At 45.9% G+C, this 16,258-nt stretch overlaps 1 protein-coding gene across 1 annotated transcript in view; it reads left to right on the top strand.

The window, feature by feature from the left end:
- Positions 1-10,207, top strand: part of T265_00028 (hypothetical protein) — a gene marked incomplete at both ends in the record, with an annotated part of 47,914 nt that extends 37,707 nt beyond the window's left edge. Inside the window, 7 exons of the mRNA XM_009163685.1 lie at positions 3,038-3,477; positions 3,661-3,909; positions 5,197-5,428; positions 5,595-5,620; positions 7,635-7,943; positions 8,818-9,027; positions 9,580-10,207. Of these exons, the coding sequence (XP_009161949.1) occupies positions 3,038-3,477; positions 3,661-3,909; positions 5,197-5,428; positions 5,595-5,620; positions 7,635-7,943; positions 8,818-9,027; positions 9,580-9,849 (1,736 nt within the window). The remainder of the gene's footprint in view (positions 1-3,037; positions 3,478-3,660; positions 3,910-5,196; positions 5,429-5,594; positions 5,621-7,634; positions 7,944-8,817; positions 9,028-9,579) is intronic.
- Between the last annotated feature and the right edge of the window lie 6,051 nt (positions 10,208-16,258).

Below are 16,258 nucleotides of genomic sequence, written 5' to 3'. Positions count from 1 at the left end.
TTTATCCACAAAGAGTCAATAGACAACTTTTTTCTGCTTGTATCTACTGAATTTTCTACAAGTACCACTTTCGGTTCAGTGGCACTTGAGCGTCAGCATGTTTCACTGGTGTATTGCCGTCAATGATGATCACTGTGACACTTTGGTTCAGTGTTAAATCTAGGTTTTTCTCTAGCTACACTTCCCTGAACATTTTTCAGTGTATTGGGATCCAATCGACTACATCAAGAGCTGTATTCGATAAAACGTCGATAGTGTTTTCGTTACCTATTGGCTAAATTCATCCACAGGTAGATGGTCGCCCAAAGCATTCACCGGAAACTTCACTACATGCTTTATCAGTACATACATTGTATGATACCTGTGTCACATGGAATCGAGATGTACCAAGTTGATGACACAGATAACTAAGTGCTTCTTATTTCAATTGAAGGAGCAGTACTCACAAAATTGGCCGCGACTGCTTCGCCCTTCTGTTTCGGGCTCATCAAGCAAGCGCGTTCCCCGAGATTCCCTCAACCTCACGTTCTAATTGGACAGAAAGTGTACGGAATCCACTAAATACGTCAAACTATCCTCCTGTTACGTGTAGATATCGGCGAAAGAGATAGTGAATCATGTTGGGATCTGTCATCCATTTTCCCGCAGTTACTTTGCATTCCAAACGACTTCCCAGCATGACGCATGCTCTGCCAGTTCAGCACCGGCTGTAAACTCTGTTCAGTGGTTCGTACAGTGGTCCAAACGGTTCAATTTTTTCAACTACTGAAGTAGATATTGAGATGTGAGGACCGCACAATTGGAGATGAAAGCCCCAGACGCACATGCGAATGGCCATGAAGGTGGTTAGTTATGCAGGAGGGGCAGCGACTCATTATAGAAACACCACTGGATACGCGAACAGTTTATTTTTATCTGTGTGTCTGACCTTGACTGTGACTCTTCTCGGGTTTTCTATCCAGATGAACCACAGTTGTTAGAGTGACTGAATTTATGTGTATTAGAACAGCATGGAGGTCCGAATACTGGTGCTTCTTTGCAGGATTCTGTCGCTTTTTGATCATGTTGGCCGACCTCTTGGAAAATCAGACTGTGTATAAGAGCCATCCTTTTCTATCCAATCCTTCTCGGGAGAAGAAAGCATCGCTGTTCTCATAAATATGGAAATGCTAGCCGCCTGAGGAACACGAATTATGGGCCTCACACTCCTACCGCGGAGTGTGATCGCCTCTTAACATCATAATTTGTAGTATGCGATTCCGCTGCCTTCGAATAGCCGATTCTTGAGGGCAGCAGTTCTAGCCAGTATAATCTGCCGGATCGCCGAAGCACTCAGGCTTGATCACCACATCAAGATAATAGCTTTTGGTCTTTCAGTCCGTATTCTAATTTTGCTCAGATCAAACTGTTTCATGAGGTATTTTTTATAACAAAAAGCGATAGACTTAGGTTACTTTTATGCATCAGTTATTAACGCTTAATTTAATGTTCACTGTCTCGATAATCGTGTTCGAGACAGTGTGTGTGGGAAAAGCAGGGCTCATCGCCTCAATTCGATTAGGAATTATCTCATTTATGCGGTTACTTGTCGCAGTTCTTCGGCCTCGTTGCCAAGGCTAGAGTTAGTTATTTGGCCAGCACATGGCGCAGTAGATTCATTTAGGGCCACCTTGATTCGGCCACGATTAGGACTGGCACATTTGGTTAGGAATTTTCTGTCATCCCCAACCTGTTGGAGATTAGTTTAGCCAAATGTTAAGAATACTGCATTCCCCGACATTTTGCGGTGACTCGTAATCCGATTTGATTTCTAGTCAGACAAATTCTACTAGTTAAACTTCATACTGTCGACTATTGTTTCCCATCCCCCGGTTAATTGTTCATTGTTTTTCCTTCTCCAAAATAAGAAAGTCAGGAGGGAAGCTAACTTCCCCATGATGAATTTCAGAATGCTAGGTTGTTCATCTCCGCTTCGAATTCTGACCCTCAACATATTTGCGAATCAATCTGGATGGTGACAGTGAATACTGCTATTCATGTAGCTCAGTGACCGATGTGGAGATGAGTACGCATGCTTGGTGCGCACCTGTCCGGAGACCAGTCGCTCTAAATAACTGAACACCACTTCGAATGGATGGATGTATCATGTACAAGCTATGGAGGAAACGAAGGCAGGCTCTATTTGATAAGAAACCGATCCAACCAGGGTCAATCATGTATAGCTCGGCGTGTTCTCCACCCCGCACAAAAGTCCAGCATATTCTTATAGAACATTCTGTGACAAACTTATAAACACAGCTGTAATGGTTTTCTTTTGTTTCCGTAGAAAGTGGCCTCCAGTTACCCTGCCTTTTGATATACTGGATTGGGTGGAACACCACTCCAAGCACCGACGCAGAAATTGCACTACCGTTCATAACACGCAACGGCACCTCGACACTGTTGCTGAAAGGTGGATTTATCTCTCCGCATCTCCTATACTGTGGTGTTGGGTGTTCTGGATGGAACGAAGGGGAATGCGGACGACCCTGTATTTGATTCTCGGGCCTAAAATGGTCTTCAAGTCTCACATGAGGAACCAATAATATACACTTCAGATGGCCGCAGACTGCGCCAGGCTTTCTTTTGATAGAGCACCCTAGCCGTACGGTTGGCTCGACAGCCCGCTATCGGTCCCGCCATTCCTGTGGCTCATCAAGTAGGCGAAGTCCCTGAATTCCCATCAACCTTCTGTTATGCTTGAACACCGAATTGTCCACAATCTGTGAGATACACTCATTTGAGAATTAAGTAAGCTTGTGCTTTAACCACTGTGTTATCTCGGGCTCCGATAAGCACTTGACTCAATCCGGACATTCCTTTTATGGTGTTGAGCAACGGCATCACCTGATACCCCAGCCTTAAAGTGACCGTTGCACTACGTCTGTTGGAATTTTCAGGCGTCTTTCTGCCTTATTATCATCAGATGTCACTCGTTTTCCAGCTGTAATTCACACCGGAACTTCCACCAGGTTGTCAACTTGTTTCCCCTTTTCAGGAGGGTCTCACTTCCTCCGACAGAAGACAGAGACCGAAGATTTAACATGTAGTGCATCCAGACTAGCCTTAAAACGGATGCTCAACCCAGAACCCAATACCCGGGAACAGCAATCCGTGCAACAGTCTTCCCAAACTTCCGCCCACTTATCGCCCACCCATGCGTCATCACGCTCTCTCTCGATTAACTCACCTGGTGAAATCGTTACTCCACGTACCCTATCCGCTGAACACAGTCGTCGTACTTCGGAGGTTAGTGGCTCCTCGCCAGATTGGCTGGTTTCTCTCACACCCGAACAGCTTGCCGAACGCCTGACGCATACGTACAACTTGGCTGAGCAAGTAGAAATCCTAGGGCGCTTGCGACAACTGCGTGGTTTGGACTGGGACACTGGAATCGATCCGACTCAGGCGGCCACCGTGAGAATGCTACTCAAAGAGGTAAGTTGCTTACAAACTGACTGCCCACTTTCTGCGTAGGAATAGCTACGGATAGCTAAGAGGTATCTATGCTCGTCTGGATTAGTGTCAAATTTCTGAAACCAATGAATCGGATAACCCTAGTTACCGTTGTCACTTTTCACGAATGGCGTCTGTCAGCAGGGTATTTTCCCTCTTCTCAAGGCTTATGAACGCGCGAGTCAGTTGACCTCTTGGTTTTTGCTTCGCTACACTGCTGGCCTACTGGGCAAACGAGCCAGCACCTTAGCAAAATCGTTGACAGATATTTTAGTGCGCCAAAAGCAAGTCACCATCGGCCTACCACCTGAGCCCAGAGAAATCATTATCGACGCACCCCTACCACCAGATCAACTCGCCGAATTGATTCAAAAAGCGTGTGGTGAAGACGCATTGATGAATGTGCTTACCCAGGTGAGTTTTTCCCTAACGTTTCTTCGATTAGCTCACTCCATACACCTAACAATCCTGCTTGGTATCACAGCTTGCTTCCACCAAATGATGTCACCTCACCTTACCTATTCTTATTCATCGAGCTTACCCGCAGTTTAACGTTAACCGCGTAGACACAAAGATGCCGATAGATGGATAAAACTTTATACGGGGAACCTTGTTAATCTTCAAATTTTCGTCCAAACTAATGCAACACCTGCAACGAAATGGTTAACTATCCGGTTTTCAACAATCGACTTATTGCCTAAACGCCCACTCCGGTTTAAAGATAGAGCCAAAATTTGTCGTCCTGACCATCGAGTTTATAGATTCGACCACCCATTCTCGTGCCCAATTCCTCCTTGTTAAGAAATGTAGACCTAGTGAACGAGATACTTTTTTCTTGAACAATCTTAAAAAGTCTCATCGATAGGGAGTGCTTCCTCATGAGATCACGTGGTTCTTGGGCAGAAATGGCCACTTGTTTGTTTCATTCGGATTATCCCGCTTCGACCGAAGTGATTACTACAGATAACCAGACTTTGTATATCCATGCTTAAGACAGGCTAGCGCGTTCTCGTAAACTTTTGTAGTGAGCATTTGTTATGACGATTGGAGAGTTTTCACGTCACTCACCTAGAATGTAACGCCAACTGCAAAGCAAAACAATCAAATAAGAGGAAGAGTTATTCTGATGTAAAGACGAATTATTCGAAATATTGAGAGTAAACAATTTTGGTGCTTTGTTTCATGCTGTTTTTCGACTTCTTTACAATCAGCCCGTTTTCGAACTGTGAAATTTTCCAAAGAATGGTGCTGTGCGCGTAACAGGGCTTAGAGCACCAACCAACCTCAGTCTAGTCAACAAGAGCTCGTTCATGTGGCGGAGTTTATGTTTGGAACGTCAGTCGTTTAACGTGGTAGTGCACCTTTACTGTCTGGGATTAAGTCCACTATTTGTGGGACCTCTTAGGTTTCAGTAGGTTTGCCGACATTGGAAAAGACATCGTAGTTAATTTGTCTCTTTGACGAGAAATTCATTGGAGTTACTTCAATACATATTCCAGTCATCAGTTTAATATAAACGGGTCAATAGCAGTGATTTAGTGATTTAGTGTTTCCAAGTCGAAAACGACTGGTGGTGCTAAGGATTCTTTCTTCTTGGGGAAATCGTTCCATCTTTTTCATGCACAATTCCACTTCCCTCTGATGATTTGTGAAGGTGATGATTTCACGTTAACTCCAACTGTACTTTTCACCTGCCTACAGGAGCTGCTTACCTACTTATCCATGGTAGCTCGAACGAAACCGCAACTTCTGAATAACATTTCGCGTCTAAGAATAGGTTTAATCATTCAAATGATGGCTGCGGAACTCGCTCGAACCATGTGCGTTAGTGCAGAGGATTCGCTGTATGGGCTTTTCTGCATGAGCCCGTTCGACACCAAGCGTTTGTTACTCAATTTGCTCAGTGGAGAGGAAATTCGCATGGTAAAAACTGGTGAGTCTTTTCTGGATTACACGTACATAATGCTAACTGGTATTGTCTATGTTGACTGAAACTCGTAAGCTCTGCAGTTCCCCATATGAGATTTTATACTACTTTCCTCAGCACTAATTCTGACTCGCCACTACTCATTGCTTTGATTCCCGTTTTTTTATACCAGTCCGGAATGTGCGGCGAAAATCCACCGTAAGTTCTTGTCTATTTATGCATTTTTATATGAAGTCGTTTTTCCCTTTTTAAACCGCAAGTACTATGAATTAGTTCATGCAATTTACCGTTTGACAACGAAAGCGATTTTGAAAAGCAGCCAACATCACAATGATAATACCTGAGTAGTCAAGCCCCTTCGTCTATAAAACAAGATAACGTACGACCAGAAGCCCGTCTGGCCCTGATCGGGAGCACTGCCCAAGTCATCAATGCAATGGCGTGGTCAATCAACATTCCTTCAATTCAACATCAAGTTGAGTTAAACCACGTTTAAGCTCCGGATGCCAAGCCGTCAGTCAATACTTGCTAAGGCTCGAGCTTCAATATAATCCACTTCTGTTTGAGTGTCACAAGCCGATCCTCGTTAAAAATAAATTGCAGTTGAACGATCCCAACAGAAGAGCGTTTTTCATTCGCTTCGGTGGCTCATTGCGTGCCGCATACGCCATTGGGACAGTGTTGACCACGATTTCACTTTCCACTTAGGATCACTGTTGTGTGAGTTTCTTAATTCGGAAGAAACTAGAAATCAATCAGGTGTTTTCAAAACTTTCCTGTACTGAAAGCCGCCCTTCGATTCGGACTGACCAAGGCTCTTTGTCCCATGCATTTCGTTCGCCGAGAATCTGACTACTTATGAGTAGCCATGCCACGAATTTAATCCCACCCAACATACCAGAGGACCGATTGTTGCCAAGCCAAATCATGAAGGCAGGTTTGTATTTTTCACGTGTGGTAAAACTGCTATAGAGACCACTTTGGATCGGTCCCCCCATAACCACCAAATGATGTACTTCCATCCAGGTCTTTGAAATAGCTTGCTCAAGTCGGTCCCCACGCTCACCTATAGCACCTGATTCCAGCAGGCACTCCTGTAGAGTGCTGGTTATCGGTCGCTCTAGGGCAGTGGTTCACAAGTTTTCCAACTCATCGTCTTCCCTCTGCTCCCTGCACGGGGATCTCCCTCTGATTCACATGCACCACGTGGACTTTACAACCTATGCATTAGCTCACAATGATAGTGAACGTTATACTCCGTACTTCACGGAAGAAGCTCCTTCGAAAATAGACCACTTTTGTAGAGGACAGACACCAACACTCCCAGTCAGAGACAATTCAGTGTGCGAATAGATAGATATTACCCGCATGGAAAATCCGATGCTCTTTTTCCCCCGGTTCGCCTACCAATACTTAAAACCTATGGTGCATACATCTGCCGCAATAAGCGATGTTTGTGAACAATAACTTGAGTAATGTCACTATAACGGTCAATTTATGGGTGATAACTCCAGCGGAACAGCTATGCCAACTGATCATGAATATACAGCATAGGGTATAAATTTCTCCCACTCATGTTACTCTCCTTAAGGAAAGTTGCTGCTGGTCATAAACAGAAATTCGTCGACGCTTCAAACCGAATATTCAGGAACGCACATGCCTATCGATGGGTTTTGGCATTGGTGATGTTAACATGTGCATTGTTGATTCATGCATATTGTTGCCTTTTTGGCTTTTGGAAACCAGGTTTGATAAGAGACGACAAAAGTTCGGTGCAAGTCGGTGGGTTTCTATCACAAGTTGGGTTACAACAGGGTTCTTTGACGCTTCTTGTTAGCACTACACATTGTCAGGAGCGATGCAACCCCAGACTTTTGGCAATTTGTGGACGAAAAGTGCCATAAAATCATACCTGCTACGATCGCTGTGAAAGTGGAAGTCGGCTGCTGAGAATCGCGAGTTGCCTAGCTTTGGAAGCTGAATTTTCTCTCATTCCACTTCGTAACCAGGGGAAAATTTACTAGTTTCACGCTGTTCACTCAGTTGAAGGTAACTTTGGATGAAAACCGTTGATTAAGACAACTTTTCGCGTGTTCTTCTCCCATCGAGTTGAAATGGATCAAGTCGCTTTTTTACTGTGACACCTTCGTGCTTTAGGACAGCATAAAAAGCCAAAATGGATAACACGCTAACCTCTCCTTCTCTTATTCAGATGAAGACTTCTGGTAATGCACCTGTCGATCAAATGAAGGCGGCGCAGGCACTAGCTGCCCGTCGAATGTCCGTCAACCCCCGAACTCTGTTGGCCGCAGTCCCTTCCCTAACGCGAGTCTCAACCATTGAGGAGACGCGCGAAATTCGTGGCACTGAAATGCGGAACCTATGGAGTCGAAGGAGGAAGATTGATGGGGCTTTAAATCGTGTTCCACCTGGCTTCTACGAACGTGTTTACGTCGTTCTGAGTCGCGTGGAAAGTTTGATAATAGGTGGTCATGTGCTCTGCAACAGCCTCACGCGTGAAGTATGTCTATGTTGTCTGAGATGAAGTCCACGCCCTAATCCTAATACCTGCAGGTTCTCAACTAGATAAGCAACGAATAAACTCAACCGTAATTCGACCCTGAGACTATTTCTCTGGCATCTTTTCAATCGACAGTGATAGGGCGACCCGACAATCAGCAACACTACATCCCAAAACTACTAAATCGACCCTAACAATCAGTCATGTGGCGAAAACTACTGCATGTTGGTGTATTGGATAGATCAAGTCAGTGCTTACTCACGTCACCCAGTTTGCATTTTGACTTCAAAGCACACAGTTCAGCGGAATCGTGGAAACCTGCCATATGGTTGTGGAGATGCCGAACGGATGTTAGTGGTTCTCTTTCTGTCGCTTTCTACACACATTGACTTCTGGAGACCTAGAGCAGAAGACTGCTCTTAATAGACTGGCGCGAGGCTTCTTTGGTTCTAAATTTGTTCTTAAAATAAGGATTCCAATAAATAGATTATCGTAGCTGTGTGGTAGCTGATACAATGATCGAGAGGACTCGTTTCTAACAGTTTTGAAACGGGGAGCAACTAGTCACCCGGAGTTCAGCTGCATTTTCGGACTTAAGGTCCCCGGCGGCGCTATACACGCACCCAGTCGATGCACTCCGAACTATTTACTGTTTGTGCAATAGGTTTAGCGAGTTTCAATGCTTGGCGCGGTGTCTACGTAATATGTTGCCGGATCCTGCTACCATTTGCCATCGACCTGATAACAGCATGTTCTGATTTCTGGCTCAGTAAGTTAGTTACCGTCTCAACAACTTAGCTGTGTCCATGGCTGTTTTTCACGAAACCCGTACATGTAGTTCGCTAACCCATATTCGTCCCCTTGTTCACCGTAGATGACTATGGGAGAACACAAGTTCGCTCTGGCTGTTGAACGAGTCAGTACCATGGTATCGACTCCGGAATTCCGCCAGCTATTGATCGAAGCTACACATGTGCTTGGCACTTTAATGATGCATGACATAAAGAAACGAGTGCAACTAGACTGTGCCATCAAAATAGACGAGATCGTCGACGTTGCCAATGCCCTGTTTCTACTCGACCAGGTAGGTGTATTTTTTTGTGCTTACGCCTAGAGTCTGTAAACATATGACGTTGGGTGCATGCCTGTTTAACCCACCCAATACAGGTGATCCAAAGACAATATCTACAGCCGTCTTCAAGGGGATCTCAGACCCGATGAGACGTTCCACACTCAACGGCCAAATAAGGGTTTTGAGATCAGGATGACTGTTTGTGTTGGTGCTTGAATCGCTACTAGAAATGAGTGAATTTAAGAGTCTGCAGGTGTAGTTTATTGATTCACCGAACTAGGTTGAAGATTCTGTGCACAAACCCGTCACTGTGCCCTTAGGATCGGGGTGCACAGCCACCACAAGAACTTCCGCAACATGTTTGCTACGTCATTTCCGTGCGCCATCATTTTTATGCTCTCGTGACGCTACTTTCAGTTGAGAAAAGAACTTCAGAGTGCTAATTTGATCTTTGGTTTCTAGTTCAAAGTTCTCACCGACCCTAAATTTTTCATGATTATCGATAGAGTTCCCCCGGAATGTGTGCTCCTTCGGAATGACTTCCAAACTTGTTTTCGTCTTCAGGTCAAGTATGACGCAAATGCGACATTATGTTGTGCCAAAGTATTGAAAGAACAAAATATCACAGAGGTCAGCAAAGCTCTTGCCGCTCGCCAACCTGGCCCATTGGCTTGCCACGGACTACACAACGTATGTCAACACTTTTATAACACACCTCCAGCTGGTCGCTTCGGAACCATGTCCTACATGGTAAGGGCGGTGGCATATCTTTTGCAGTCAGTAGGGCCTCTTCGGGAGGACGGGTTGCTATCTGTCGACTGCAGTGTCCAATGATCATTACCTAATGCCCCACCATAACCCCATAACTTTCGTAATCCTTTCTAATTTTAAGTTTGCCTTTGCTTCTGATCATCGATTTCCGCCCCCATTCCTCCATTCTCTTCGAATTTCCTGTCCAGGTATCTAGTAACCTGTAGACCCACCGTCAACTATCTATTCGGCCCTTTTTATAACCAGTATTTTACCCGTCAAATGTCTCCCGCTCAGTCCTCGCTTGTCTAGTCCAAACCTGTTAAACCGCTCAGTTCAGTCCCGATGGTGCACCCCTTTATATGGAACTCAAACAGAAACTGATTTTCCTGTTGCACTGTTCATTTTGATTCCCGGCGGGTTTAAGATACCAACAGTCTGGAAACAATGACGCTCAACAACGTTCTTATTGTTTCAGACCACCAAATTATCTGATATCGGGTACCGACCGACCCGTTTTCATCCTTTGAAGCTCCATTGGGCGACCTCAATGATAGCGTCTGTGGTTCGAGGCCCGTTTTCGGGTGCCATAGAGGGGTCGCTGTAGTGCTTGTCTCCGACATTTTGGAGAGTCTTGGTTCATCAATGATTCACTGCTGCTATCCTTTAGTCTATGGAGATGTTGCTAGCAACGGGGCGAGGAGGGGAAGAACAGTGAACATGCGAGAAAGGAGAGGAGAAACATCAGCATTTGTCTATTTTCGCTTACGCACTGTTTTGTACGGTGAGTTAGATTACCTTGCTGATGGTGCCACGCGACGTTCGATGTTGTATGATTACTTGTAAGTGTGCATTCCATGGTTGTACGTCGGCTGTGATACTGCCAAGGCACCCACGGATAAAGACAGTAGGACGATCAGGGTCCTCAGCGAAATCTTTCAGCTCGAAAGCCTAACCGCAAGGTAGCGATGGTTGGCGTAAGGCTGTCAGATCAGCCTATATTCTTAGGTATGAAGTTGCCACACGTCCCGACCCCCAGCCTGAAAGACCAGGAGATTGTGTTAGACCTCTACCCATTAACCAACCTGATATGAGAGGCTCTATGAGTATCGCGCGCACACTCCCCAGTATAGCTCAATAGGTTATGGAGGTGCAAACACACCGCGGTAAGTTCTTGGCCGGCAAGTCGACGCACGAATCTCAGAGGCCAGAATTGCTTTTGCCGATTCGCATCACTTGTGTTCACCCGACTGCAGTGCGGATTGTATTATTAAACGGCTGCGAGATGTGACCACTTCGGTCGGGAATCTGACTGCTGATATCTCAGAATTATAGCTGGAATCGGCTGGAACCAAATAATTCGGAATCAGGTGACGGGCTTTGAGTGAAGTAGACGGTACCTATTTCAAAAATTGCATCCAGAGTTGCAAACTAAGGTGGTCGGGTCATGTTTTACGCATTTCGATTTACTTCCACGGAGATGAGCGCTTTTTTCCGTGTCTCATTCAGAGTGACGGAAACCTATAGGCGTATATTATGACATGAAAGGAGTGAAGGATGTTACGAAAACTGGAGCTGTTCCCTTTTCCAGGATGGGGTCTATGTTACCCTCTCGGTTCTTAGATGGAGACACTGAACGTTATGACGGATGACCCATGTCAGCTTCTATTCGAATTGTCTGACTGTCGGTGGTTTAAATGCTTCAGGTGTTTGTTTTAAGCTATCCACAGGTACCCTTAACTTCTCCATTCCTTTATTTCGATTATAAGGCTTAATTCAAATAAAATGATATGGTTGTCGCGGTGTTGAAGCACCAGTGTTGCCATCAACGATGATATACTTTGGTCTGCAGCTTCGGTACCGTCACCTGCACGCGAACGAAGCCCATGACGGGAAGTTCAGTGTAAGCAATCACGTCTCTGTCCAAAAACGAAAATTGAAAGGACTAGCCTCATTTACATCGGATTAGGAAGCGGGACGATGAGGTCTTTACGGGTAAAGCCAGTAAGCTTGCACTGCTCACCACAGAAAGCTGACGGGTATCCGCCAACTCATTTGACCCAGAGAGACCACAGCCGATCCAAATCTCTGGATGGCATCATATAAAACGTAACCTCAAGGTATCGCCGCTACAACCCGTATAGTGAGCGCAACTGAAAATACCAGTAAAAGGACTGGTTCTTTCCAACGGTGACATCTTGTTGCACTAACATGTGGATTTCCCATAGGTGACCAGAAAAGCACAACACCTAAGTGGGTGCCGTAACCTGTAGAGGACGTGGAACTGGCTTTCTTGTCATCGGTGAGATTATCGTCTCACGACACATCATGTGTAGACATCTGACACCTACTAACAATAGGAAGATAGGCATCATAATCGATGTTTTCAGAAAATCGGTAGAAGAGCGAGACCAACGATTTCCTAACATCCATAGTCCCGTCGGATTACTTTCAGGACCCGGCATTCTGCTGGGGATTTCATAGGACTTTCGGCCGACTGGGAACTGCAATACCAGATTTAACCGCCCGTAGACAAGCGAGTGTCAGTGTTGTAAATACAATGGCTCTTTTGTCTACAAAATCAAGTGAAGCGAGGTAGTGCAGCGGCAAGCTCTTAGACTACTCAATGACTAGAATGAACATTGAATTTATCTCTGTAAAAAGCGTTAACGACTCGTACGGGCAGTTACGAGATCCCAGTTCATCCTTGCACAAGAGTCAAGGAGAATGGAAACAGATGGCTGTAGCTTGACATTACACCAAAACAACATAAGAATGGGTATAGAATATACCCTTAATATTTAAATCAGCCTTTATTAAGCGACTGAAAAATCTGTGCTACTTGCTGACAGTACTACGCTATCTTAGTAACGGATTCTCCTCCAGAGCTACGTTGTCGTTTCTGAAATGCTTTGAAACGAAAATTAGTCCAAGTATACAGTCGCTCTCCAAACTGACGTGAGACTGGGCTTATTGTTTAACACAGTTAGAGTGAAGGAAGTCGAACAATGCCCATGGTGCAGCTCTCGCCGTTTGTCATTGTGACCGATGGAAACCAAGACTGGGAAAAATATGCGCATAATTCTTTGGATAGAGAACGAAGGCGATAGCGGCGCGCGTTATTGAGTAGTTTGTCCCTTCCCCCTACTATTTCGTAAAATTGCAGCATAACACGGTCAGATCGATGGTGATTTGGGGACTCTTCTCGCCAAGCAGTCCTCTTAGAGGCCGAGTAATTACGGGGAGGCCTTCGACTGTAACGCTCGGTGCCTACCTGCCAGCCACCCGAAAGGAAACACGAGGGCTGGGATACTGCCAAGTTGCCCAAGCCCAGACAGGGAAAGTCGAGAGGCAGAGGTCGGGTTCGAACTACAGATCATCGGACAGTAAATTCGCGCTCTACTTGAGCCATCTCGCCCGAATAACGGGCAAGTGATTAGAGCGAGAGAACTTTATGGTGGACTAGCTGGGTCGGTCGCCCAAACATGTTCTCGCACACACCGTCTTACGTAGTTTGCTTTGGTAAGATGTCTTCGTACTTTTGCTGATTCAACCGTACGGTTTGGGTTTTCTCATCAAGCGAGCAGGTTATTGGACGTCAACTAGCTAGGTCTTTCGCGCAGCATACATTTGTTTTTGGTATTCGATGAACAAGTGTGCCATAGCATTCCGATCACACGAGCCACGGGTGTGTGTGTGTATTTAACTTATCTGAAGATACTGGAAGTTCCTCAATTAGTCAAGGATAGCGAAATATGCAAGCGGTCCCGAAAACACCAAACATTGGATAGATTGATCGAGTTCAGTGCGCGACACGGGAAATCTTATGCTGTAAAATGATTCCAGTGCCGCAATGAGGGTCTGCTCTCTCTCCCTTTAATACAACCGAAGTTCACACTCATATCACTCTCGTCTAGATAGTCCTCCCCAGTCCTGGAGTAATTATTCTAGTGGGACCTCACCAGGGGGAAGCACTAGACCCGACACATCGGCAATGTACACCCACGGTCGTGCCGAGGTTTGAACTTCAAAGTTCAAGACGAGCTTGTTACCACTACTCTCAGACCCGATCTAAAGCTGCCACCTTGACGTGGTGGTCGGGCTTGAGTGCTGCAGCGATCCCGCGGGCTACACTGGCTGGAACTTCGTTCCACAAGGTGCAACCATGCCAGGAAGGCCAAAGGGGAGCAGCCAGACCAAGAGCAGAGAGACCCCACATTATGAGGCGGTTTGGGTAGGAGTGTGAAGGTAGTAAGGTGTGTTACCTAGGCGACCAACATGTCCATATTTATGGAAGCAGCGATGCTGCCTTCCCCCGGGGGAAGGACGGGTTAGAAAAGGTTGGCTCCAAACTTGCACACTCCGATCGCCCAAAGGTTGACCGCGACCGCTAGCACATTATTCAATACGGTCGAAATCCTCTTAAAAATATAGTCCGTCGCTGCGCAGCCCCGTCAGGAATGAGACAGTAATACCTTATTCCCTGTGCCCTCGGGTTAGGCCAACCCTCCGCAGTCGAGCAGGTCACTTTTGAGTCATCAGCCCCGGGTAGATTCCCCAAAGAAAACCATACTGTCCGCTGCCTCGTGAGCCAGAGACTAGGGGCAGGGTACCCGAAAAAACCCTACATTCTCCCAATGCCTTGTTTGCCAGACTTTTGAGTCAAAAGCTCAAAGTGGGGTACCTCAACCAAACCCCCTTCCTCGGTCTGACCAACCGGGAAGTATCATTTGCCCGCGAAGTTCGGTGTCTACAAGTGCTGGGGTTATTCCACTGTCAGTTATCTGACTGGAAGGCCTTATGCTCCTCGCCGCCTATTAGCGATAAACAAAATAACACTTTTCTTAATCCACAAAATCCTTTCTACACAAGAGCATTTAACGTCTGTACTCTATGTCGAACTGGAAAACAGGTAGTGCGTGCTGAAACCTTATACTCCCTTCAAATTTGTGCTGTGTCTCCGAAACACGCATATAGGACCCAAACGTTGTTATGCATCTAAGAACGTCATTTCTCCCTCCGTGTGTCTGGTGACCCAGAAGCGATGACTCTCGGAAAATATGACGTGGGATTTGCACTCAGTCCCAGAGTTGAACGCGCTTTGCTGGATTGGAACCCAGTAGACAGTCGTCTTTGCGCCATCCGGTTATCCAAATCAATCAAGCCTGTTTGTAGTGTCCGCTTATGCCCTAGCGGGCTGTAGTTCTGATGCTGAAAAGGATATTTCTATCGATAGCTATCCGGGTTCATTTGTCAAGCAAAAATCAATGACAGTGTAATCCTTGCAGACGATTTGAATGCTCAAGTAGGTCGTCTCAGCTCCTTAGAATCACATTTTGACGGTCAATTCGTAGTCCATGCTCGCCACACAGACAACGGAGATCGACTATTTCAGTTGTGTGCTGATCATGAACTGAACATTCGCATCGCGCAACCTGGCGGCCACCAACTGCAAACCAACCTGGACCCAGGTGGACCAAGTAGCCACCGGTTAGAACGGAAATTCAAGACTCCCGTCCCTTCTGGGGCACACTACTTGATTCCGATCACGCCATGGTGCGCGCACGCCTGACAGTTCGTTCCCCTTCGGGTTCTCGCAAGTTAGCAAGAAGCAGTCCACTATCCTCAAAGGACCACCATAGCCCAACAACTCTTCATAGCAAACCGATACTGTGGTGGCAGTGAGCATGTGGATGAAGAGTGGCAAAATGTGAAAGGAGCTATGTTAGCGGCGTTCAGTGCTGTCAATCTGACTTCTCCAATTCGACCACAAGACTACTGGATGTCATCGAGAACGCTACACATGATGGATGCCAGGAGACCAGCAGACAACGATGGCGCACGCAAACCCCCCAAAAGTCAAATAGTGAAGAGTCTAAGGAAAGATCGAGAGCTCAAGTGGACATCGAAAGCTCGGGAGACGGAGAAGGCTTCCATTATGGGAAACAGCCGGGCCCAATATCAACTGATACTGTTGACTGGCCCTAAGAGAGAGCAACAGTCAGTGAAACAACAGGTGAAAAAGATGGCTTTTTAATTCACTCGCAAAAATATCGAATGGAGGGATGGGCGAAACAGCTGGCCTCCTGCAACACAGCCTGTGGATGTAGTGCATACAGGCGAATGTAACGTAAACCTGGATCGCCCGTCGGAAGAAGAAATAAAGTACGAAATATCCGTACTGATCATCATCATCATCATCATCATCATCATCATCATCATCATCATCAACATCCTCGTCATCATCACCATCACCATCATCATCATCCTCCTCATCACCATCGTGATCATCATCATCATCATCACCATCATCATCATCATCATCAGCTGCAGCAGCAGCCCAAAAGCGACATCTCGATATCAATGTAATTAATTGCATACTACTCAAAAGAGCACTCAAACGAATATATATCATTATCACCATCGTCATCGTCATGACCATCAGCAGCAGGTGTTGCTTCCATCAGGGTTCTATGGTGTCGGCAGTCATGAA

The sequence above is a fragment of the Opisthorchis viverrini genome (genome assembly GCF_000715545.1).
Source record: "Opisthorchis viverrini unplaced genomic scaffold opera_v5_1, whole genome shotgun sequence".
Taxonomy (NCBI): Eukaryota; Metazoa; Platyhelminthes; class Trematoda; order Opisthorchiida; family Opisthorchiidae; genus Opisthorchis; species Opisthorchis viverrini.
This window is presented reverse-complemented; position numbering and strand designations above follow the sequence as displayed.